At 36.5% G+C, this 25,989-nt stretch overlaps 2 protein-coding genes and 1 long non-coding RNA gene across 3 annotated transcripts; 2 read left to right on the top strand and 1 right to left on the bottom strand.

The window, feature by feature from the left end:
• The first annotated feature begins 702 nt into the window (after positions 1 to 702).
• On the top strand, positions 703 to 4,397 carry LOC120191703 (NEDD8-activating enzyme E1 catalytic subunit-like). Its single transcript, XM_039194620.1, has 9 exons — positions 703 to 852; positions 938 to 1,101; positions 1,398 to 1,600; positions 2,486 to 2,718; positions 2,797 to 2,859; positions 2,948 to 3,004; positions 3,300 to 3,421; positions 3,771 to 3,888; positions 3,982 to 4,397. The coding sequence occupies exons 1-9, from the start codon at positions 754 to 756 to the stop codon at positions 4,267 to 4,269; spliced, it is 1,347 nt and encodes a 448-aa protein (XP_039050551.1). The 5' UTR covers positions 703 to 753; the 3' UTR covers positions 4,270 to 4,397.
• Positions 4,398 to 4,560: 163 nt separating this feature from the next.
• Positions 4,561 to 7,504, bottom strand: LOC120191732 (glucose-1-phosphate adenylyltransferase large subunit 3, chloroplastic/amyloplastic-like). The gene is made up of 14 exons (XM_039194653.1): positions 7,223 to 7,504; positions 7,029 to 7,142; positions 6,754 to 6,927; positions 6,571 to 6,663; positions 6,407 to 6,490; positions 6,270 to 6,325; positions 5,980 to 6,186; positions 5,822 to 5,894; positions 5,656 to 5,736; positions 5,499 to 5,585; positions 5,325 to 5,429; positions 5,089 to 5,195; positions 4,891 to 4,951; positions 4,561 to 4,764 (listed from the first exon to the last, which is right to left on the bottom strand). The coding sequence occupies exons 1-14, from the start codon at positions 7,433 to 7,435 to the stop codon at positions 4,663 to 4,665; spliced, it is 1,557 nt and encodes a 518-aa protein (XP_039050584.1). The 5' UTR covers positions 7,436 to 7,504; the 3' UTR covers positions 4,561 to 4,662.
• On the top strand, positions 7,363 to 7,638 carry LOC120191733. Its single transcript, XR_005522723.1, has 2 exons — positions 7,363 to 7,480; positions 7,515 to 7,638. It is a non-coding gene; the product is annotated as an uncharacterized LOC120191733 (long non-coding RNA).
• The last annotated feature ends 18,351 nt before the right edge of the window (positions 7,639 to 25,989 follow it).

Genomic DNA, 25,989 nt, shown 5'->3' with positions numbered 1-25,989 from the left:
GGTGAGCAACAAATTTTCTTAATGATCACGAGTTGAGCAAAATTTTAACGAGTAACAAATCGAGTCAAACAAAAAATTTTTTAACGAACACGAGTCGAACACTATCCATCTCACGATCGACTCACTTGATAAGCACCTTATTTGGAGGTTCACCTATATAAAGTATATGCCGTACTTAGAGTTTAATTAATCAATTAATTTAATTTAAATAAAAAGATAAAATTATGTAACTAATTCGAAAAAAAATCATAAGCTACAAAAATATATTTAACTACATATTTAGTACCCTAACTATTATTTTATTATGTTTAGTCATTTAACTATTTTTTAAAAATCATACCTAATACTATTTAGTTTTGGTTTCATTTTGTCACTTACCGTTAAAAAATTAATAGTGATGTTGACATATCATTATTAAAAATATAAAAATGACATATCAATAGTTATGTTAATTTTTTAACGGTAGATTAATAAAATATAATATTAAGTATGATTCTGACAAAAAATAATTGAATGATCAAATCAAAATAGAACAAAAGTGATAGTTGAGGTACTAAACATAATTTTACCAAATATATATATAGAAAAAAAAAGTTTTGCAGTGCGACTGAACAGTGAGGACGCGTGACCCCAAACGCCAAACACCATCCGGTTATCAGAGTCGAGTAGAAACCAAGCTAAGTTAACAAGAAACAAAAAGGCCATCTCTTTTTCTCGAAACAGAAACCATAGCCTCCAGAAAGAACCTTAAACATGGCGGATGCAGCTCCTCCCAGTAAATCAAGAGATCTCGACAAGCTCCTGCTCCGTCCAGGAAACCTTGTTGGCCCAACCTTCGACCCTGGCGTCCAAGTATAACTCTCTCTCTCTCTTAGTCATTTGTACGAGCAGTTTATCTGCAATCTTTGAATTTTTGGGTTTTTTGGGGGTATTGCAGTTACGGGATGATTTACAAGAATATGCGAGAGTTTTGGTGGTGGGAGCAGGAGGATTGGGTTGTGAGCTGCTCAAGGATTTGGCTCTCTCGGGTTTTAAAAACCTTGAGGTCATTGACATGGATCGGATTGAAGTCACCAATCTCAACCGTCAATTCCTCTTCAGGTTTTTCTTCTTTTACTATGTTCTATTTTGGGTGTTTAATATTCTGGTTAGGTTTTCTCATTTATCAAAATAAAAACCAATCACAGAAAGATGCGTGGCTGTATTGCAAAAAGATCAGAAATTTATTTGGTTATGTATATTTTTTTCATGCCAAATTGATTTTTGCCATAATTTTATTTGCTTTACGACCTTGTTCTTCTGTTTGGTGGCTCTGCAGTTTGGATGTCTACTTCTTCTCTGCTATTTAATTTGTGTTTGGGAATTTTTGTAATTCTGGGTGTTAATAATACTTGTAGGCTGGAAGATGTTGGTAAGCCGAAGGCTGAGGTCGCAGCTAAGCGCGTCATGGAAAGAATTAGTGGTGTAAACATTGTGCCCCATTTTTGCCGAATTGAGGATAAAGATATTCGATTTTATAATGACTTCAATATCATTGCCCTCGGTCTTGATTCCATTGAGGCTCGGAGCTATATTAATGCCGTGGCTTGTAGTTTCCTTGGTGTGTTCTTTTAACCTATTACAAGCTGACTTTATTCACTTGAAATTTGCTTTCCATTGCTATTATATCTGGCCAAGTGCATTCGAGATTCTGGTTTTTGTATTTTGGAATTCTAAGAATGTATCTTATAGTGAGGGATATAAAAAATACTCTAATACTCTTGTCATCATGGCACAGTGATGGCAGGTAAGGGTAATAGATTATAAATTGCCATATAGCATATACTCCCTATGCTTATGTGATGAGATTTGGAAAAAAATGAGAGCTTAGAACTGTGGTATGTTTCTCAACATGTTTGACTCGAGTATTTTTAATCCCTTAATACTTAGCGTTGAAGGATGAGTGAATTCATGGCCAAAAAAGGGGAGAGAATTTGGAGTACAAAAATGATTAGAACCTGGTGCCTGATAACCATTCCATTTGATTCTTTTCTTTTTCCCTTTTTGGTGGCATAGATTTTGTAATATTCTAACCCTCTAGGTTCATCTTCATGGCCCAATGATAGTACACAAGGGGTAATATATATACTTAGCTTTATGTCATATGCTCCCTATGCTTACACGGTGAGATGTAAGAAGCATTAGAGCTCAGGACTAAGGCATGTCTCAACATGTTTTGAGTCTCGTGAGACATTTTTAATCCCTTAATACTTGTGGTGTTGGAGGAGTGAGTTTGATCATTTGAAGTATAAAATTATTAGAGGCAGGTGTCTGGTAACTATACCATTTGACCTGTCTGTATTGTTTTTCTTTACTTTTATCATGGATTCTGAAAAGATATCTTATCTTTTGCCATCTACGTCGCTTTCCTTCCAGACATTTATTTGTCACAACGATTTTCTCTGTTGAAAGTGGCTAACCCTTCGATGTGCCTATTTTATTTAAGAGTATGATTCTGACGACAATCCACAAGAAGAAACAATGAAGCCTATGGTAGATGGTGGGACCGAAGGTTTCAAGGGCCATGCTAGGGTGATTGTGCCCGGGGTCACACCATGCTTTGAGTGTACAATCTGGCTATTTCCACCTCAAGTGAAGTTTCCTCTGTGTACCTTAGCAGAAACTCCCAGAAATGCAGCTCATTGTATTGAATATGCTCACTTAATTAAATGGGATGAGGTAGTAATTTGTCTTGTTTAGATGACATATTGGTTGATTCTCATATTTCACGACAATTCTGTTCTCCCAACCTTATAGGTTCACAGTGGAAAGGCTTTCGATCCAGATAATCCAGATCACATGAAGTGGGTCTATGATGAGGTTAATTATATGGATCTTTCTAGCATTTTTTTCCATCAAATTGATTTTACTTTTTTTATTCTTTCACTAATACATTCGTATATCACAGGCTGTCAAGAGAGCTGAGCTTTTCGGCATTCCAGGAGTTACTTATTCTCTTACTCAGGTATTCTGGGATTTGTGATTTATATGCTTGATCACGGTATCACTACTATTGGTGTTCTTATCGATTCCTGAAGAAAATAACTTATATTTAAGTTGCCCAACGTGTCAATGTGGTTTTTAACATTTTCTTGGCTACTTTTCGAGATTTTGATGCTTTTCAACTATGCCTTAGCCATTGGCTATAAAAGTATAAATTGTCACATTTGGAGTGTCTTCTTCTCTTTGACTACGGAGTTAATGTATTCCGTCTTTGTTGTAAGCAGTATAAATGTAAAATATTTCTTTGTTACTTACAGGGTGTTGTAAAAAACATCATACCAGCCATTGCTTCCACCAATGCAATTATTTCCGCCGCGTGTACTTTGGAAACCTTGAAGATTGCATCTGGATGCAGTAAAACTCTATCAAACTATCTTACGTATGAATATTTCTCTATTATTGCAAATTGTGATGATTTGGTGGCAATGTTTGAATGGCTTTGACATATAATCTCGTTTGGATATGTTGCTTTCGATATTTATTTTTTCCATTTATTGTCTGACATAGATTATAACCACAATGATAGTTACAATTATCTCTGAATCTTGGCTACGTTAGGGAGGGAGGATAGTCCCCCAAAACCATGCAAAAATGTTGATTTTCCTATTGCCATAAATCGATGAAAATTCATATGCAAGCTTATCTTGTCTGGCATTAGAACAATGATATCCATTTGTTTATTGCTATCATCTACAACCTTAGAATCTACTGTTAAACTTCTTTTGTAGGTATAATGGTGTTGAAGGTCTTCATACAAAAGTGACTGAATTTGTGAAGGATGAGAACTGTCTCGTCTGCGGTCCGGGTGTTCTTATTGAGCTGGATACTACAGTTACCCTAGAAAAGGTTAACCTTTTTTCGAAATCTATGAAGCTGTTTGATTGTGTAAATTTTAGCATCCAATCTCATCTTTTCTTTTTTCCTGTTGCATCAAAGCAGTTCATCGATTTGCTAGGGGAGCATCCTAAGCTGCTGATGACGAAGGCCTCGATTACATATCGCGGAAAGAATCTATACATGCAGGCTCCTCCTGTTCTGGAAGAGATGACCCGATCGAATCTAGAGGTACCCCTTTATGATCTCATGGATAAAATCCCCAAAGACGTCCTCCATGCAACCGGTACAATTGACAAGGACGGCAAAAGGTCGTCTGGTTTAAGAAAATTACGTGTTGTGTTTAAGGGAATTGATGGGGTTACTGATATGGATATGGCTGGTGGTGCATGATCATCACAAGTATAAGCTCATGCTGATTCTTGACAAAATTTTCAATCACCATTGCAGTATTTATCGAAGAATATATGGTTGGATCCAAGTATTGAACTTTAAATGAAATATGTTAGTGTTTTAGTTTCTTTAGTCAATTTTCTAACACGTTAATTTACTCGTGAAGCCATCGATGAGGGATTCAACAATCACTAAAGTTTTAATTAATTATTTATAAGAAAATTAAAAAATACTTAACAATAATAAAGCAATGGGGTTGAATGAAATAGATTAACCAAATATGGTTGCATCAATACTAAAACTTTTGACTAACACAGATTCATTTCATACTTTTTTTTATTATTTTTCTTGATCCATCCTAACCAACAAAAATGGATGATAAAGATTTTTCATTTATATAACAAAACCATCTTTAATCACCGAGTTTTTCAATATGACAGTGATTCCAGATCGTATATAGAATCCTTCTGAGGATCTATCCGCCTCTTGTACACCCTGCATATATGAATTTGAGGGTTAAATTAAAATATTTGAAAACTTAAGGGATTAATTTAAAATTTAGTTATGGTTTGAAGATGTCGACTGCAATTAATACAATGTATAAGGGCTGAAGAAACTAACCTCGGAGTTGGCAATAACCACATTCTTCCCTATTCTGGCATTTTTGTCGATGATACAATCTCTGCATAAACATAGATAAGATGGTGAGACTTATGTTATTCAAATATATGTATCCGATACGAATATGATTATACGTTTAAAGGGAAATGAAGAATCCGAATAACTTAACGATGAAATCGAATAATGTTTTTAAATTACTTGATTTTAGTGTTTTCTCCTATGCCAATGGGGACCCCTTCCTCGGCTAGAAGACCTGCCACTTCTGCATCAGTCTCATAAAAATCGGCCCCAAGCATCACTGTATCCTGCATTCATTTACGTATCGGAAATGACATTATGCTCTCGTCGAGTTACGTGTGTCCAATACCAACATAATTGTTGTATATCGGCACCGGACGTCAGGGCTCGGGCCCGATGAAATGTTTAGAACGAACCTTTAGGTGAACATTGCTGTTTATTCGGGATCTGATGCCGACGACGCTGTGTTCTATGAAGCAATTATTCAAGAAACTCCCATGGGATATGATGGAATCAACAACCTGGCATTAAAATGAAAAAAGTAATGTGATAATTCATTGGTCTTTAAGTAGAGACCGAGGTTTTCGGACCTTGCAATTGTCGATCTTCGATGGTGGAAGGTTTCTCCTCGATGTGAATATCGGTTTCGCTGCATCGTAGAAACTAAACCTTGGTGGCTGCAGAGGTGAAAAACGTATGTTACAAGGCAGTGTAAAAGGCAGAACACAAGGCAATTGAGGCACATACATGCTCAGTGAGGGCAAGGTTTGCTTCAAAGAAGGATCTGATAGTTCCTATATCTTCCCAATAATCATTGAAGAGATAAGCCTGCTCGGAGAAACGCAAACCTTTTAAATGTTCGGCGACATTTTACGTATGCAAATGTGTCGAAAAACCGAAGAATTTTAAGTACCTTTATGAAGAACTCTTTAGCTGAGGCAGGGATTATTTCTGATCCGAAGTCATTTGCAGTTGGAAAACGCCACCTGAATTAAGACCAAAGTGTTATAAATTTGTTTTCCTACACGTAGTATCGTGCGTGATAGTTGATTTCGAGTTCTTCGTCGGTACCTCAAAAGGTTCAAAAGTATCTCCTTCTTGAAGACATACACTCCCATGGAGGCAATATATGGTTTCTTCTCGGCCTCGTCTTTCGAAAGTCCTAGAACTGTTGTGTCTACTGCCATTGCTTTCAATTCTTGTCCCTTGGGCTTTTCACTGAAAGAAAGAATCCTTCCTTTGTTGTCTATCTTCATTAGGCCGAAATCTGAGGCACGGCTGCGATCAAAGCAACAAACATGATAGTTTGACTAGACTGAAGCTTACGACGAGTTTTGAGAAGTTAAATTCGAAGATGTTACCTATCGTCTATCGGAAGGGCAGAAATGGTGATGTCTGCACCACTCTGCCTATGGTTCTGCAATCAAACAAGGATCAATCTCAGTATCTGAGATTCTGAAAATTGATACTACATGTATATATTATGGTTCCTTATTACCTGAACGAAATCCATGTAATCCATTCTATATAAGTGATCCCCCGATAGAATCAGCACATCTTCAATCTCTTTACTTCTTGCATTCTAGAAGATGGTTAACTAGTATACTGATAAGATAATGATGAAATTATCAAATTCCGATCATGCAGACTACGAATGTATACCTCGAATAGCCAGTGGAATTGTCGGACGGCGTCTGCGGTCCCTTGGAACCATCTCTTCCCAGCCTCTCCCGGGGTTTGTGTGGCTGCAAGTATCTGGTAGGAGTCGATAGGATTCTATTAGATGCCTGTTAAGACAGAAAATCAACCGGCATTGTGCGTAAACGAACAATGAAATGCTCTGACCTCGACGTAGCCATCTCCGAAGTTAAACCCGTTGCCGAAGTTGTAAGCACGGGAGATATGTCTGTTAAGTGAAGCCGAGTTAAACTGGGTGAGAATGTACACTTTGTTGATCCCACTGTTAATGCAGTTGCTCATCGGCACATCGATCAGCCTGTATGCACCACCAATCGGAACCTACAAAAACAAAGAATGCAATTGCAGTACCAAGAATGATGCCTTAATTTCACTGCTACTTGTACATATACACATGTGACTAGGAAGGTAACAAAACTTACCGCGGGCTTTGCGCGCCGCTTAGTGAGCGGAAAAAGGCGAGTACCAGCTCCGCCGCCGAGAATAACCGCCACAACTGTCCTTGGGTCCCTCTTTTCCATCTCTAGGTCCCTTAGCTGCATTGATAAATGATAACCCCACTAGTTAATTATTGAGTAATGATGGCAAATATCAAAGTGTGACAGATTGCAATCACCTTGGACTCCCCTGCAATATTAACAGCAAGTGACATGCTAATAGTTTGCTTCACATTCTTAGTACAAGCTCTTTGGTACTTTGGGGTCATGTTAACCTTCATCCCCATAAACTCTCTGTTGGCAAGCCGACATCTCCTCGCGGTCATTGCCAACGTGCTACCGAGCTGACCGGTGGCTGAGAGCGATAACCGACCGTCAGCCGATACCGTCATTTTTCTACCGGAAAAATTGGAAATGAAAGCTAGTGAAGAATAGTAGTATTGTTTAGGCCTATGGAGGGCGAGGGGAAAGGGATGGGTTGCTTTCATGGGGTGCATGATATTTGGAAGGTTGGGCCATCGTTATCCAGATTGAATTGCATCCACCAATTTGTGATGTTTGTTTGTATGGATTGCAGTCCTCTAGAGTAGATATCTTATTACCAGAAACACCTCAAATTTGATTGTTTATTAATTGAATCAAAGAATATTCCACCAATGCCACTGCCTGCCTGACCGCCCCGTGAGCTAGGGATGGGTATAGATAGGTTTTTCGGTCAATCCGATAAAAATATTCTTCTACTTGAAACTAGACCTAATTTTAGTATAGCGTAACTTTATCCGACCTGAAATTTGATTATCTTTTGGGATAAAACCTGCAATCAAAAATAGAGAATTAACTGTGTATATATTTATATAGAGAGAATAATATTATTGTAATTATTCTAAATATATAAGGTATAATTATATTATGTTCTAGAATCGGTTCGAGTAGGATATTTTTCATTATAAACCCGAAACCAAATATGAATTTATCCACTAAAAAAACGATTCGACTCAAATTAAATCTATTTTTTTTTAAAAAAAACTGACCCAATAAAATCATATTAAATTAGAATCTGTCATGTTCAGGTCCTGTATTCATCCCTGCCGGTGATATCCACCTCCTTTCATGGTAATTTTGGCCATATATTATGGGCAAAGTTGTGGGGTAGTGGAGAGGATGGGCTCATATCTAAGTGCTAAGACAGGTAAGGCCTCATAATTCACATCCCTTGCAAGAATGTGCACCAAAAGCATCATTTTTTTTAATCTTCTCTTGTAATATGTTTTTCTTTTTTGACGTTAATTTTAACATAGTCCCTTCAATTGATATTTATTTAATTATTTTATTAATTTATTATTATTTGAGACACTTAGATTGATTCTATATTACTGATAGATATTTATAATCACCAAAAATAATTTGTAATTAAATTGTGATAAAGTCAAATCGTCAACATATTATAACATAAACTAACTTAATAAATGAAATATATTAGATTAATTCTATATTATTGATAGATATTTATAATCACCAAAAATAATTTATAATTGAATTGCAATAATACTGTTACATGCAAAAATGGGAGTGTGTGGTCCTATATACGTTAGCGGAGTCGGTATGTATTAAGGGGGCAATTAACACCTTAAGAGTTTTAAAAAAATTTGACTCCATTTTATTTTAAAAATATTTAACAATAAAAATTTAAAAATTTAATTTTTAATTAAAAATTCTTCATATAATTTTTAAATTTAATATCCCAAAATAATTTTTTTAACTCCGTCCCTGCATATATATAGAGATAGGATCCTGTTACACAATGTAAAACTCTTTTAGTTTTACACAGATTTATGACTGTTAGATGAGTGAAAATAGATGGTTGAGACTAGGATGACCACTTAACCCGAACCAGACGTGACCCGATCGGGTTGGATTTTTTAAAAAAATTTCGGGTTCGAGTCCGATTAGGTTGTTTTAAGTGTGATATTCGAGTCTGGTCGGGTTCGGGTTTAGGGTGAAAAATACTCGACCCGACCCGACCCAAAAAAAATATAATTTTACCTTACATATATATAGGAATAATTACAATAATACCCATCTATATATAATTTTTTTCAATTAAATCACTGTTTTTATTGAATAAAAATATTTTTTTATTATTTCGGGTCGGGTGAAATCTTGTTTTGGTCGGGTCGGGTCGCGTCTCGGGTAGAGGTTCCCTTGTTCTCGGGTCTGGTCAGGTGGACCAAAAACCCGACCCCAGGCCATCCCTAGCTGAGACTAATAGCAAGAAATAAGAAGATATTCACTGAAAAAAAAAATAATAAATCAATCACAATCATCTATTTTCACTAATCAAATAATCTTAATTCTATATAAAATTAAAGAATTTTACATTGTGTAAGTGAATCATAACACTCTCGCCCTCTATATACATATAAAATTTATAATTATACATTAAACATTTTAAAATTTTAACATTTTATAAATTAAATTAATAATATTTAACGGTACTCGAATAATATAAAATTTTTCATATATGGCTATTCCTTTTTCATATATGTTTATATATAATCAAAGATTCCATTTTAAAGACAGAAAAAGATAAAAGGATTAAATGAAAAGGCAACCCATGTCCAAGGAAGAGTCGTGTCCGTATGGCACATCTGACAATATATACGTAAGCATGTTTTAGTTTTATCAAGAAAAGTACTGAAATGTAAAAAAAAATCATAAAAATTCAAACGTTTTTACTAAATAAATAATATATTAAAATAATTATCTCTTATAATTTATAAAAGAGAAAATAACCTCAATAACTAAAAATCTCATATAATATACGATTTTAACCAATTTTTTTCGGATTTGCCAAAATGACCAACAAAATCGCAATGCGATCGCTAATTCGCAACACGATCTCCATTATCGCAAATCAATTTCCAGATTCGCAACGCGATTATGACTATCGCAATGCGATTTTCCAATTTCGCGTTACGATTTTCTCAATTCGCAATGCGAATAAGTAAATCGCAATGCGAATTTTGAAAATCGCAATGCGAATTTAGAAAATCGCAACGCGATACTGACTATCGCAACGCGATAATACAAAATCGCAACGCGATACTGACTTTCGCAACTCGATACTTAATTTCGCAACGCAATACTAACTTTCGCAACGAGATAATACATAATCGCAATGCGATTTTCAAAGCGCCATTAGTATCGCAAAGCGTATTTTATTTTCAAATTCCAAACACGAATATTAATATATTGGAACACTGAACCGTCCACAGTATATCCCGTAATCGCAACTCATAACCTAAAACCTAAAATCACAACTCAATCCCATCTCCATCTCTCACTCTCTCACCCATCTCCGACGAAATCCGTCCCCATCTCCGGCGAAATCCGTCTATCTTCATCTCTCAGAGCCACCCTCACAATCAGAAATGGAAAATCAACCAAATCAACCACCGATGATTAGTTTTTTTAATTATTTTCTTTTTAAAATTTTTGCATTATTATTAGGTTTTTCATATTGAAATTGATGATAAGTTTACTGGTAATTTCAATAATAGATTAACAATTTCACTTAGATTGCTTATTAAATCAACCGAGAATCGCAACGCGAAATGAAAATCGCAACGACAAAATCGCAACGCGATTTTATTCTCTCGTTGCGATAGTCAAATTCGCGTTGCGATTGTCATTTTCGTGTTGCGATTTTCATTTTCAGAAACTATTCTTCTTCTGCAAATTGAAACTTGAATGAATTGCATTACTTCAACCAAAAAACAAAGACAAATAAGAAATTCACAGTGTTGCAAATTTAAGTTTGAAGAATAAACTACTACTCTTTATGTTTATTATTGTTTTTGGTATATCTTCACAGTGTAGTTTTTGGTATATCTAACTTAGTATGTTTATTGTTTTTGTAGAACTTTTATTCGGCTCAATTGACCTTAAGAAATAAAGTCAGCCTGGCCAAAACAATTGCGTCGAAGCTTTCACCTGCGCAAAGAAAAATGTTTGAGGATACTTGCTTCAGGCCATGGCTGAAAGTACAATATCCCGGTGGAGATGCGATGTTAACACACCTGTTTCTTCAAACCATGACTAGGGATCTACCAGATACTATACAGCGTCGTGATAAAGAGATATGGTTTGATTTTCCACCGGCGTATACGTGTTTTGGGAGGGAGGAGTTTTGCTTAATCACCGGTCTACGCTTCGGACACGATGATGTAGGTCGGTACACTAGACACATTACCCGCCCATCATGGTTATCCGGGTTTTTCCTGAGCTGGAGAGGCCGAATCTACACGTGGAAGACCTGACGATATTATTGAATAAGAAAGATAGTTTTACTAGGATGGATGACGTCGATGTTGTCCGAGTATGCCTTCTAATACTTTTGCATGCCGGCTTTTTAGGCAGAGAGGCCAGACAACCTATTCCGAATGATCTAATCAAATCGGTAGAAGACCTAAATGCGTGGAACCTGTTTCCGTGGGGCTCGTATTTATGGAAAGCTACATGGAATAAGTTATCGTCTACCTTGGATGATCGAAAAAGTTTGCATGGCGATGGTTCCAAATACACTTTGACAGGCTTTATTTGGGCCTTTAAGGTAAGAATTTTTATATAATGTTTCAAAAATTATAAGTAATTATTTAACAATTACTAATGTTTGTTATTATATTGTTTGTAGATTTGGATATTTGAGGCCTTTCCCGCCATGAAGACATATGCAATAAAAACTTCAAATGATATTCCCAGGGCTATTTCCTGGAAGAAGAAACAGACCTTGCAATGGGAAGATTTACTACGGTATACGACAATAAATAATGTAAGTTAACATAAATACTACCATATGTTTATAAACAAGTTATTACTAGTACACGTTTAACTTTGTTTGAGCTTTTATATTGTTAGGAGGCCAACACTCCATTACAGAGGCTGACACCCACGGAAGCTGAGCTTGCCACTGATTGGTGGCAAGCTAGTAAGCGTTTTTTTGATGGCACAGATGATGAGCAGCCTCCACTTCGGGAGCCATCACCTCACCCAGAGCTATCACCTCACCCAGAGCCATCACCTGATCGACCCGACTATACACCTCCACAACGACAACCATCACCTATTCTATCACATCATCGAGCCTCTTCTCCACCATCACCGCAAGATAGGCGACCGGCAAAGATGCCACGACGTTTATCTCCCTGTTCTCCACCTCCACGGGATGAGTTAGGAGAGTTACGTGATGAGGTCAATGCCTTGCGTGAGGAGGTCGGTACTTTACGCAAAGACGATGGTGCATGGCGTGTTGAGGTGTCTACTTTACGCGGTGAGGTAGCCGCTCTACGTGAGATGGTAGCATCGTTGCAGAATGAGGTTCATACTCTACGCAAAGAGGTAAGTTTAAGATTTTTCATATTTAACTTGATTATAAATTTACTCGTAATTTCACTTAGATTAACCATTTCACTTAGATTGCTTAATAAATTCATTCGGTTGCTGCCAATACTGCTAAACTGTTTTTGTTAGTATTTGTTTTTGGTTTTGTTTTTGTCTTTTGGTTGAAGTAATGCAATCCATTCAAGTTTCAATTTGCAGACGAAGAATAGTTTACTTTCGCAACACGAAAATGACTATCGCAACGCGGAAATGGCTATCGCAATGCGAAATAAAAATTGCAACGACAAAATCGCAATGCGAAATGAAAATCGCAACGACAAAATCGCAACGCGAAATGAAATCGCAATGCGATTTGTGTTTCGCGTTGCGATTTTGTCGTTGCGATTTTCATTTCGCATTGCGATAGCCATTTCCGCGTTGCGATAGTCATTTCCGCGTTGCGATAGTCATTTCCGCGTTGCGATAGTCATTTTCGCGTTGCGAAAGTAAGTTTCGTGTTGCGAAAGTAAACTATTCTTCTTCTTGAATGTTTATATGTTGTCCTTTTAAATGTTATATAAGTGCTTACTTCTGGAATGTTATCTGATGCATTTTGTGAACTATGATAGAATAATGACTTGGGTGAATACAATGCAAGTTTGAAACATATTTGTCTTTGTTTAATATCATGTCCGTTTATTTACTGATTTATGTATTAATTGTTTTAGCAGCTCGATAAGGTGGATGCTTTACGTCGGGTTTTCCTTGCACGACAGAGTTCACGCATCAGACGGCGTGTACGTGCTATTACGTCTCCGTTCACCCCAATAGTGCGAAGACTCCGCAAGAAGAAGCCCGACTCACCTGTCATCCCTCAAGAGTCCCCTCTAATTGTTCAAGAGGCCCCTATCATCCCTCAAGAGTCCCCCCCACCGTTCAAGAGGCCACTGTCATCGTTGAAGAGGTCCCTCCCACCATTCCAGAGCCCGATTCACATGGGGTAATATATCGAATTATTGAGAAACCCCCACCGTTGCTGGACATGATGGATGAGAGTTGGCTCTCGTATGAGTTACCGGCTAGTACCCTTCCGGTATCTGAAGTGGAGAGGAGACAACTACCGGAAACAATTCTGGATAATACCCTTTGGGCTAAGACCGCAGTTGATTTTTATCTACATGAGCGGAGCCAAGGGTGTTACACTGACATAAGCAAACTCAACGATGAGATGTATTTGTTGCTTAATCGGTCTTGGTGGGGTGTGTTATTAGGGGTTGAAGATAGTGGCTATTTCGATGGGGATGTAAGTCTTATATTTGTCTTATATATGATTTAGATTAATTTTTTTAAAAATTAATGTAATTCACTAATATATGTCTTTTTTTTGTAAAACAGCATATCGATGTGTGGGTGTCACTTCTTCTAATAATAAGGAAGCTTAGGAAAAATAAAAAAAATTTGCGATATACAATAATGCCGGCGGCTTTTCACACAGTTCACTTGAAGAATCAACGAGATGAATCATTTTCGTTGGGCAATGGACAAGCTAAACTTTATCCTGCATGGTGGGAGGTCGATAAGGTTAGTGTTTATTTTTTAAATTTTTTAAAGGTGTTCATAAATAAGTACGCAAATAAATGAATTATTACTTATGATTGCAGGTGTTTATCCCTGTTTTGGAACGTCGTCATTGGCTTCTCGTCCAACTTCAGCTCCCATCCCTGAAGATAATAGTATATGACAGCATGATAAATTACATATCACTGTCTGATTTGAGAGATATTATCAAGGGATGGAGCTCTCATTTGGCTAAATTCTTGGATGTGATTAATTATTGGACTCATTCTGGACACAAGAAGCCAAAGAAGTTCAATGTCACAGTTCTCAAATACGAGACCGCGCCACAACAATCGCCGGGAGCCAGAGGGGATTGTGATCCTCTCGTATGCATGTGCTTGGTGCGTTTGACGACGGGAAGCACAGAGTTTCTACCTCCCACAGATAGAGATAGAGCTGCAATAGGCTTGTGGTTTCGGCATTATATGGCTAGAGCGATATATTCTAGATGCTGCCTACCTGCATCTGCGTTATGAAAGTATCCATTGTTAATTGTTAAGTCAAATGCAAGTTTTGTTAACATATATACTCCTTTTGGTTTGAAAATGTTTGGTTAAGTACCTAGAATTCAATAATTTGCTGTTTGTAGGTTTTAGATGTGTAGGAAGTCTTGTTTGAGCAAATGTTTGGTTTCTGCAGGTTAATCCTTAAGTGAGCTACGTGAAATGGATGTACGGGTGCAAAAGTTGATTCATTGATTCAATAATTGATGAGGAAATAAGAATTATTATTATTTTTTGATTGTTTAATTGATTTGTAAAAAATGATTTGTAAATGTTGATTTGTTTAATTGATGTGTACATAATTCTTATTTGTGCTTGTTTAATTGATTGAAATGTAATAGTTGATTTGTTGATTTTCAATATGCATTATGTTGAAGGCAAAATAGACTATCGCAACACGAAACTGACTATCGCAATGCGAAATGAAAATCGCAACGAGAAAATCGCAATGCAATTTTCATTTCGCATTACGATTTTCTAGTTGCGATAGCCATCTTCGCGTTGCGATAGCCATTTTCGCGTTGCGATTTCCCCGTTGCGACAGTCAAATGAATGTCTAATAAGTGATAACAACTGAACAGATCATAGCAATGTTCAAACTCAAGTTACTAATACATGCCTAACTGAAAATATTAAAAGTGCACACATAAAATACACATAATACACCGTTTGCATTTAAAAATCACCTAAGTTAACAGTCCCAAAAGGTGAAGTCGGTTGTGATTGGGATTTTGAAGATGATTGCGATTTTCAGAATCTCGTTGCGAAAGTCAGAATCTCGTTGTGAAAGTCAGAATCGCGTTGCGAAAGTCAGAATCGCGTTGCGAAAGTCAGTATCGCATTGCGAAAGTCAGTATCGCGTTACGATTTTGTATTATCTCGTTGCGATAGTCAGTATCGCATTGCGATTTTCCAAATTCGCATTATGATTTACTTATTCGCATTGTGAATTGGGAAAATCGCAACGCGATACTTACTTTCGCAACGCGATAATACAGAATCGCAATGCGATTTTCAAAGTTCGCAATAGGTTTTAGTTTCGCAACAAAAATGTTTTGTGTATATATCTACGCAGCAACAATAACTCATAACCTAAATCCCTAAATCGCAACTCATTCCATCTCCATCTATCACTCTCTCCGGTGACATCCGTTCCTACATCCTTCCCCATCCGAAACCAGGTCTTAGTTTCACAGCTCGTTTGTTTAGTAAATTAATTTACAACCATGAAATCATCTAATGTTGATCATGTTTGGATAGATTTGTGTTTAATGTTCATGGTGTTTTACAATATATGCCTTTACCAATGAATCTTCAACTAAAACTGTCATTAAAAAAGTTAACTTATGAAACTCTAATGTTATGTGTTTCAAAGAAATTGAATTTAGAGCCCCTAAGTGGATTTAGGCTATCTTATCAGAGAAATGGTAAAGTTTATTTGTTAACCGACAATGAAGATGTTGAACGATTCATTGCTTACATTAGTGTTTCAAGTGATGATGTTACATTGTATGTTGTTGAACCTAGAAGTAGTATTGTTGGGTCAGTAGCGGGTAGTAATCAACTAGGTTTTTCTCAAAACCCACAACCTTTCTCTAATCCAAATCCCAATCAACTTTCAGCACCAAATTCCGGTTTTCGTATTGACCAATTAGACGATGATGAGCCAACAGAAAAAATGTGAGTACTAGTCAGTATTCGAAATTTGATCTTGGTCAATACCTGGACTTTGATATTGGTCAATACTCGGATTTTGATGATGTTTCAGAAGAAGAAACAGACCCTGCGTGTAATGATTTTGATATTGGTCAATACCCGAATTTTGATGATGAAACAACCGTTGCCGAGGAAGATGTTGTTGATGATAATGAGGAGGAAGTTACGACTGTGAATGAATATGTTGAACATCCATTCTGTAATTCATATAATCCTGAAGAAGAAAAAGAAGAAGAAAAAGTCCTCGAAGAAAAGAAAATGCCACGGGAGTATAACTGGAATATGCCAGAATTACTTCAGATACCGGAAGAAGAGTTGGTAAAGAAAACAGTTGAATGTTACACAAAAGTTATTCGTATCAAGAAAGATGATTGTTTTGATACAAAGGAAGACTTGAAGATAGCTTTGTATACGAAATGTGTGGAAGATGGCTATCAACTAAAAGTTAACAAATCAAGCAAAGACCGTTTCGAAACAAGGTGTATGATTGACAAAAATTGTACGTGGCGTATGATTGCAAAGAGGATAAAAGATTGCGAAATGTTTCAAGTTAGGACTTTTATTGATAAACATACATGTTCAAGAACCCAAGTTTTTCCTCACCATAGACAGGCAAACAAAAAGGTGTTGGGTGGTTTTCTGGCTGAGTTAATATTTTTGAATGACAGGGTATATCGGGGACATGAAATTATGACTGACATGAATGCTCGGTTCAAGATTAGTATATCATATTCTCAAGCTTGGAGAGCCAAATGTTATGCCTTGGAATTGTTGAGGGGGTCGCCAGAAGCATCGTTTGCCCAACTGCCGGCTTATTGTCACAATTTAAAGCTGAAAAATCCTGGGTCGGTAACTCATATCAAAACAGATAGAGATGGACGCTTTGAGTTGCTGTTTATCGCCATTGGTGCTGCGGTTAGTAAATCAATATAATTTTGTTGACTCATTATTGTTAGTTACATGCATTTCACATTTAAATGATTATATTTCTTGTGTATATTATTTTGTAGATTCGTTCGTTTATTACTTGCATGCGCCCAATTATTATAGTTGACGGAGCACATTTGAAAGGTCGATACCTTGGAGTAAACTTATTAGCAGTAGCCATGGATGCTAACAATGAGATATTGCCAATAGCTTACGGGGTTGGCAAATCTGAAACCTCTGATTCATGGACATGGTTTATGGGGGCATCTTAGGGATTGCATAGGTCCTATTAGCAATCTGAAAATCATATCCGATAGGGCAAACTCAATTGACAACGCTGTTAGAAGGTGTTTCCCAGATGCTTTTCATGGACTTTGTGGTGTTCATTTGTATAGAAATCTAAAATCAAGGTCTGCTGGTATAAAAAAGCACAAATGGACATACTGGAAGGCTGTAAAAGCTTATCAGGAAGTGGATTTCAATAAGCATATAAACTGTTTAAGACGTGTTTTGCCTCAGTGTGCTCAAACACTAGAAGATGTCGGGTTTGAAAGATGGTCAAGAGTACATCAACTTGGAGCAAGATATGGTTTCATGGCGTCTAATAGTGCAGAATCAATCAACGCTCTAAGTCGTCATTCCCGGAAATTACCCATTACTATGTTAATGGAGTTTTTTTGAGCCTCTATTCAACAGTGGTACTACAAGAAAAGAAACCATGCAGGTATTATTTCTTTGAATTCGTAACTTATCATATATTTTACTAAGTATTATATATTTAAATTTACAGGAACATTGGAACATCGTGTTACACCATGGACTGAAAAAAAGATAACGAAACGTGTTGTGAAGTCAACGTCATGGAGAGTTGAACCATGCTCAAACACTTTGTTTCGCGTTACAATTTTAGTTTCGCGTTGTTATTTTAGTTTCGCGTTACGATTTTAGTTTCGCGTTGCGATTTTGTCGTTGCGATTTTTATTTCGCATTGCGATTCTCTAGTTGCGATTTTCATTTCGCATTGTGATTATCTCGTTGCGATTTTCATTTCGCATTATGATAGTAATTTCCGCGTTGCGATAGACATTAAGATGATTGCGAACGTCATTTCCGTGTTGCGATAGTCAAATGATTGCCTAATAAGTGATAACAACTGAACATATCATAGCAATTTTCAAACTCAAGTTACTAATACATGCCTAACTGAAAATGTTAAAAGTTCGCACATAAAATCTACATAATACAACGTTTGCATTTAAAAATCACCTAAGTTAACAGTCCCAAAAGGTGAAGCCAGTTGTGATTGGGATTTTAAAGATGATTGCGATTTTGATTACCTTTTTCTTGACACCATATGAGCTTTGGATTTTGATGATGATCCATATTTTGGTAGAGGAAAAGATGATTGTGATGGCATTGGTGATCCACATGTCAACCTTGTATGACCACTTTCCTTGCACCGACTACATGTCGATCTCTTCTTTTTCTTCACCCTTAGACGGTATACGATCGTGACTTTTTGGTCGGCCAGGTAGCCTTCTGTCCATGGCTGGTGGCAAAACTGTTTGTAAGTCATCTGGTATGTCCCAATCACAACTGGCTTCACCTTTTGGGACTGTTAACTTAGGTGATTTTAAATGCAAACGTTATATTATGTAGATTTTATGTGTGAACTTTTAACATTTTCAGTTAGGCATGTATTAGTAACTTGAGTTTGAAAATTGCTATGACCTGTTCAGTTGTTATCACTTATTAGGCAATCATTTGACTATCGCAACATGGAAATGACGTTCGCAATCATCTTAATGTCTATCGCAACGCGGAAATTACTATCGCAATGCGAAATGAAAATCGCAACGAGATAATCGCAATGCGAAATGAAAATCGCAACTAGAGAATCGCAATGCGAAATAAAAATCGCAATGACAAAATCGCAACACGAAACTAAAATCGCAACGCGAAACTAAATTCACGTTGCGATTTTCATTCCGCTTTGCGATTCCCTCGTTGCGATTTTCATTTCGCATTGCGATTCTCTCGTTGCGATTTTCATTTTGCATTGCGATTATCTCGTTGCGATTTTCATTTCGCATTGCGATAGTAATTTTTGCCTTCAACATAATGCAGATTGAAATCAACAAAATCAACCATTACATTTCAATCAATTAAACAAGCACAAATAAGAATTATGTTAACATCAATTAAACAAATCAACTTTTACAAATCACATTTTACAAATCACATTTTACAAATCAATTAAACAATAAAAAAATAAGCAATAATTCTTATTTCCTCATCTACTATTGAATCAACTTTTGCAGCCATACATCATTTTCACGCAGCTCATTTCTGAGATTAACCTGCATAAACCAAACATTTGCTCAAACAACACTTTCTACACATCTAAAACCTACAAACAGCAAATTATTGAATTCTAGGTACTTAACCAAACATTTTCAAACCACAAGCCTATAAACATACCAATTGTTTATGGACATTTTTTATAACGCGGATGCAGGTAGGCAGCGTCTCATATATATCGATCTAGCCATATAATACCGAAACCACAAGCCTACTGCAGCTCTATCTCTATCGGTGGGAGGTAGATACTTTATACTTCTTGTGATCAAACGGTCCAACGCCAAGTATACGAGAGGACCACAATCCCCTCTGGGTCCTTTCGTTTGTTGTGGTGCGGTCTCATCTCTGCTAACTGTAATATTGAGCTTCTTTGGCTTTTTGTTTCCAGAACGAGTCCAATAATTTATCGCATCAAAGAATTTAGCCAAATGAGAGCTCCATCCCTTAATAATATCTCTTAAATCAGCCAATGATATGTAATTTATCATGATGTCATATACTATTGCCTTAAGGGATGGGATCTGAAGCTCGACGAGAAGCCAATGTTTACGTTCCAAAACAGGGATAAACACCTGCAATCATAAGTAATAATTCATTCATTCGCGCACTTATTTATGAATAACTTTAAACTCAATCTAAAATAAACACAAACCTTATCGACCTCCCACCATGCAGGATAAAGTTTAGCTTGTCCATTGCCCAACGCAAATGATTCATCTCGTTGATTCTTCAAGTGAACGGCGTTAAAAGACGTCGGCATAATTGTATATCGTGTATTTCTTTTATTTTCCTTAAGTTTCCTAATTATTAGAAGACGTGACACCCACGCATCGATATGTTGTTTTACAAAAAAAGACATATATTAGTAACTTACATAAATTTAAAAAAAAATAATCAAATTAAAATATAAGAAAAATATAAGACTTACCCCTCCATCGAAATAGCCATTGTCTTCGACCCTTAATAATACGCCCCCACCAAGACCGATCAAGCAACAAATAGATATAATCGTTGAGCTTGCATATATCAGTGAAACACCCCTGGCTCCGCTCATGTAGTAGATAAAAATCAACTGCGGTCTTAGCCCAAAGGGTGTTATCCAGAATTGTGTCCGGTAGTTGTTTCCTCTCCACTTCAGATACCGGTATGGTACTGGCCGGTAACTCATACGAGAGCCAACTTGAATCCATCATGTCCGGCACGTCAGAGGGTTTCTCAAGAATCCTACATATGACACCATGTGAATCGGGCTCTTGAATGGTGGGAGGGACCTCTTCAACGATGACAGTGGCCTCTTGAACGGTGGGAGGGGACTCTCGAGGAATGATAGGGGCCTCTTCAACGATAGGAGTGGACTCTTGAGGGATGACAGGCGAGTCGGGCTTCTTCTTGCAGTGTCTTCGCACTATTGGGGTGTACGGAGACTTAATAGCACGTGCACGCCGTCTGATGCGTGAACTCTGTCGTGCAAGAAAAACCCGATGTAAAGCATCCACCTTATCGGTCCGCTAAATAATTAAATACAAATATCAGTAAATAAACAGACATGATATTTAAACAGTGAAAACAAAGACAAATATATTTCAAACTTTCAACCAAAAGACAAAACAAAGACAAATACTAACTTCACAGTGTTAAAGAATACACAGTTTAGCAGAATTGGCAGCAATCGAATAAATTTACTTCAACCAAAAGACAAAACAAAAAGACAAATACTAACTTCACAGTGTTAATAAACAGTTTAGCAGTATTGGCAGCAACCGAATAAATTTACTAAGCAATCTAAGTGAAATGGTTAATTTAAGTGAAATTACGAGTAAATTTATCATCAAGTTAAATATGGAAAATCTTAAACTTACCTCGTTGCGTAGAGTATGAACCTCATTCTGCAATGATACTACCATCTCACGTAGAGCGGCAACCTCACCACGTAAAGTAGACACCTCCACACGCCATGCACCATCGTTATCACGTAGAGTACCGATCTCCTCATACAAGGCATTGACCTCATCACGTAACTCCCTTGACTCATCCCGTGGAGGTGGAGAACAGGGAGATAGAAGTCGTGACATCTTTTCCGGTCGCCTATCATGAGGTGATGGTGGAGAAGAGGCTCGATGATGTGACAGGATAGGTGATGGCTCTCGTTGTAGAGGTGTATAGTCGGGTCGATCAGGTGATGGCTCTGGGTGAGGTGATGGCTCTCGAAGTGGAGGAAGTGGAGGCTGCTCATCATTCGTGCCATCAAGAAAACGCTGACTAGCTTGCCACCAATCAGTGGCAAGCTCAGCCTCCGTGGGTGTCAGTCTCATTAATGGAATATTGGCCTCCTAAAAATATAAAAACTCAAACAAAGTTAAACGTCTACTATTAATAACTTGTTTATATATGATAGTATTTGTGTTAACTTACATTATTTATTGTCGCATATGGTATTAAGTCTTCCCAATCCAAAAGACGTTTCCTCTTCCAGGAAATAGCCCTAGGAATATCATTTGAGGTTTTTAATGCATATGTCCGCATGCTGGGGAAAGCCTCGAATATCAAAATCTACAAACAATATAATAACAAACATTAGTAATTGTTAAATAATTAATTATAATTTTGAAAACATTATATAGAAATTCTTACCTTAAAGGCCCAAACAAAGCCTGACAAAGTGTATTTCGACCCATCGCCCCGCAAACTTTTGCGGTCATCAAAGGCAGACGACAACTTAGTCCATGTAGCTTTCCATATATACGAACCCCACAGAAACAGATTCCATGCATTTAGGTCCTCTACCAATAATATTAGCTCCTGAGGAATAGGTTGTCTGGCCTCTCTGCCTAAAAAGCCGGCATACAAAAGTAGTAGAAGGCATACTCGGACAACATCGACGTAATTCATCCGAGTAAAACCATCTTTCTTATTAAACAATTTCTTCATGTCGTCGACGTGTAAGTTCGGCTTCTCTATTGACTCATCAGGAAAAACCCTGGATAACCATGATGGGCGGGTGATATGACGAGTGTACCGACCTACATCATCGTGTCCGAATCGTAGACCAATGATTAAGCAGAACTCCTTCCGCCCAAAACAAGTATACGCCGGTGGAAAATGAAACCATATCTCTTCATCACCACGTTGTATACTGTCGGGTAGATCGCTAGTCATGGTCTGAAGCCACAAATGGGTCAAATTAGCATCTCCACCCGGATGCTGTACTCTCAGCCATGGCCCGAAGCAGGTTTCCTCAAACAATTTTCTTTGTGCAGGTGAAAGCTTCGAAGCAATTGTAGTGGCTAGGCTAACTTTATTCCTTAATGTCAATGAAGCCGAAATTTTTTTCTACAAAAACAATAAACATACCAAGTTAGATATACCAAAAACTACACTGTGAAGATATACCAAAAACAATAAACATAAATAGTAGTTTATTCTTGAAACTAAAATTTGCAACATTGTTTTGTCTTTTGGTTGAAATGAAAATCGCAACGAGATAATGAAAATCGCAACGCGGAAATGACTATCGCAACGAGAGAATCGCAACGCGAAATGACTATCGCAACGAGAGAATCGCAACGCGAAATGAAAATCGCAATACGATTTTGGTGTCGCGTTGCGATTATCTCGTTGCGATTTTCATTTCACGTTGCGATTCTCTCGTTGCGATAGTTATTTTCGCGTTGCGATTTTCATTCTCGAAACTATTCTTCTTCTGCATTACTTCAACCAAAAGACAAAACAAAGACAAATACTAACTTCACAGGCTAAACAGTTTAGCAGTATTGGCAGCAATCGAATGAATTTAATAAGAAATCTAAGTGAAATGGTTAATCTATTATTGAAATTACCAGTAAACTTATCATCAATTTCAATATGAAAAACCTAAAATAATGCAAAAATTTCAAAATAAAAATAATTAAAAAAACTAACCCTCGGAGGTTGATTTTCCATTTCTGAATGATTGTGAGGGATTTCTGACCGTGAATGGTTGTGAGGGATTTCGCCGTCGATGGGGACGGAAATCTTCGGAGATGGGGACGGATTTCGCTGTAAAGAGTGAGAGATGGAGATGGGACTGAGTGTTGTGATTTTAGGTTTGAGGTTATGAGTTGCGATTCTATGGACGGTTCAGTTTCCCGATATATTAAGAAAGAATTCGTGTTTGGAATTTGAAAAAAAAATACGCGTTAATACGAATGGCGCTATGTAAATCGCATTGCGATAGTAAGATTCGCATTGCGATTTACGTATTCGCGTTGCGATTTTCCTAATTCGCATTGCGATTTACTTAATCGCGTTGCGATTTACGTATTCGCATTGCGAATTATGAAAATCGCAACGCGAATATGTAAATCGCAATGCGAATTAGGCAAATTGCATTGCGATAGTCAGTATCGCATTGCGATTTTCCAAATTCGCATTACGATTTTCCAAATTCGCATTGCGAATTGGGAAAATCGCAACGCGAAAATGGAAAATCGCATTGTGATAGTCATAATCGCGTTGCGAATCTGGAAACTGATTTACGATAATGGAGATCGCGTTGCGAATTAGCGATCGCATTGCGATTTTGTTGGTCATTTTGGCAAACCCGGAAAAAGTTGGTTAAAATCATATATTATATGGGATTTTTGGTCACTGAGGTTATTTTCTCTTTATAAAATTGTAATTTAAGACTTGAAATAACATTAAACTCCTCATCATTCGACCTAACAAGCATTAATAGGTCATATTCTTTTCATTCTTTACAGCATAGCTTAACATTATAATTTGCATTAAATTAGCTTATATTTGTTATCTTTTTTTATGTGAACATTAGTTGTAATTATCTTCATCGTAGTTTTTTTTATGTGAACAATAATAGAAACTTTGCATACGACCATCTTTACTTTTTCAAAATTACAAAATCACACACTAAACTAAGTTCCAAATAGTTGATATCATAGACGGAGACTGTAACATCCTCAATACCGGATTAGTGACCAAATTGAAATATTTTAGAATTTGGTGACTAAAGTAGAATAATTGAATAGTTCAATGATTTATCTAGAAATATTTCCTAAAAGTTGTTAGTAATTATTAAAGGAATTAAAGGGCAAAATGGTCATTTGACAAGGAAAATTTTTATATTCCTTTTATAAGATAAGGGAACCACGTGGGAAAGGAGAGAATTCTCCAGAGTTTTCTTTCTTCTTCTTCCTCCTCCTGTATCTCCAAGCTCAAAGGTGAGTTTCTTTGTTTGTTGATTAATTCTTGATTTTAAGGTTAGGGTATGATCATTAGATGATAATTAAGCTTAAGGAAAGCTTAATTTGTTCTAAAACAACAAGATGAAAAATATAGAAGAGATTAAGGAAAATGAGTTTTTAGATGAATTTCTGAGAAAGAGTTAATAAGTGAAATTTGAGAAGGAATTTGACTTGTCATCACTAAAATAAGAGATTTATAAAGTTAGAAAGGATTAATAACAAAGTTGAAAGTTTAGTAAGATTCTTAATTTTAAGAATCATGATGAGATATGGAAGATAAAGATGGTTTATATATGAATAAAAGTTGGTTTAAGTAATGGTAGTTGAGTTTAATGACATGATAGGGGCTTAAAATAGAAGAATTGAATGAAGAGTTGATGATTTTCGGGCGTAAAATACAAATTCTGGGCAAAGTGTATCGATGCATATTCAATGTGTACCGATGCACTCATTAAAGAAGAAACATTGAATGCTTTGAGTGTACCGATGCACAGTTAGTGCATTGATGCACTCCCTTAAGATTAAACATCGAAGGTGATTTATGTACCGATGCATGGGTAGTGTAACATCCCAAATTACGGGTTAGTGACCAAATTGTAAATTTTAGAATTTGATGATTATAGTATAATAGTTGAATAGTTCAATGATTTATTTGTGGATATTTCCTGAAAGTTATTAGTAATTATCCAAGAAATTAAAGGGCAAAATGGTCATTTGACAAGAAAGATATTTTTTACCCATTTATATGAATGATTCACGTGGGGTGGGGAAGAGTTATCTACAAACTCTTCTTCCTTCTTCATCTTCTTTCTCCCGTGAAGGCTCCAAGGCAACGGTGAGTTTTCTGTTTTGTTGATTAATTGTTGATTATAAGGTTGGGTTATGATCATTAGATGATAACTATGCTTAAGGAAAGCTTAAGTTATCTTAAAATCAAAAGATGAACAAGTTATGAAAGATTTAAGTGAAGGAGTTTTTAAATGAATTTCTGTAAAAGAGTTGATAAGTTGAATTTGAAGTTAAATTCGACTTGTCATTAGCTTAATTAAGAGATATGAAGTGATAGAATTGAATTTGGAGTATATTGAATATTTGGTATGATTATTGAAGTTCATAAAGAGGAGAAGATTTTGAGGTTTAAGATGAAATAAATGGATATAAATTAATTTAAGTATGTATATTTAAGTTAAGAATATAAAAGGGGAT

Source organism: Hibiscus syriacus, unplaced genomic scaffold (assembly GCF_006381635.1).
Source record: "Hibiscus syriacus cultivar Baekdansim isolate YM2019G1 unplaced genomic scaffold, ASM638163v2 tig00116971_pilon, whole genome shotgun sequence".
In the NCBI taxonomy this organism is placed as follows: Eukaryota; Viridiplantae; Streptophyta; class Magnoliopsida; order Malvales; family Malvaceae; genus Hibiscus; species Hibiscus syriacus.
The sequence above is the reverse complement of the archived record's forward strand: the minus strand, read 5'-3'. Positions and strand labels throughout refer to the sequence as shown.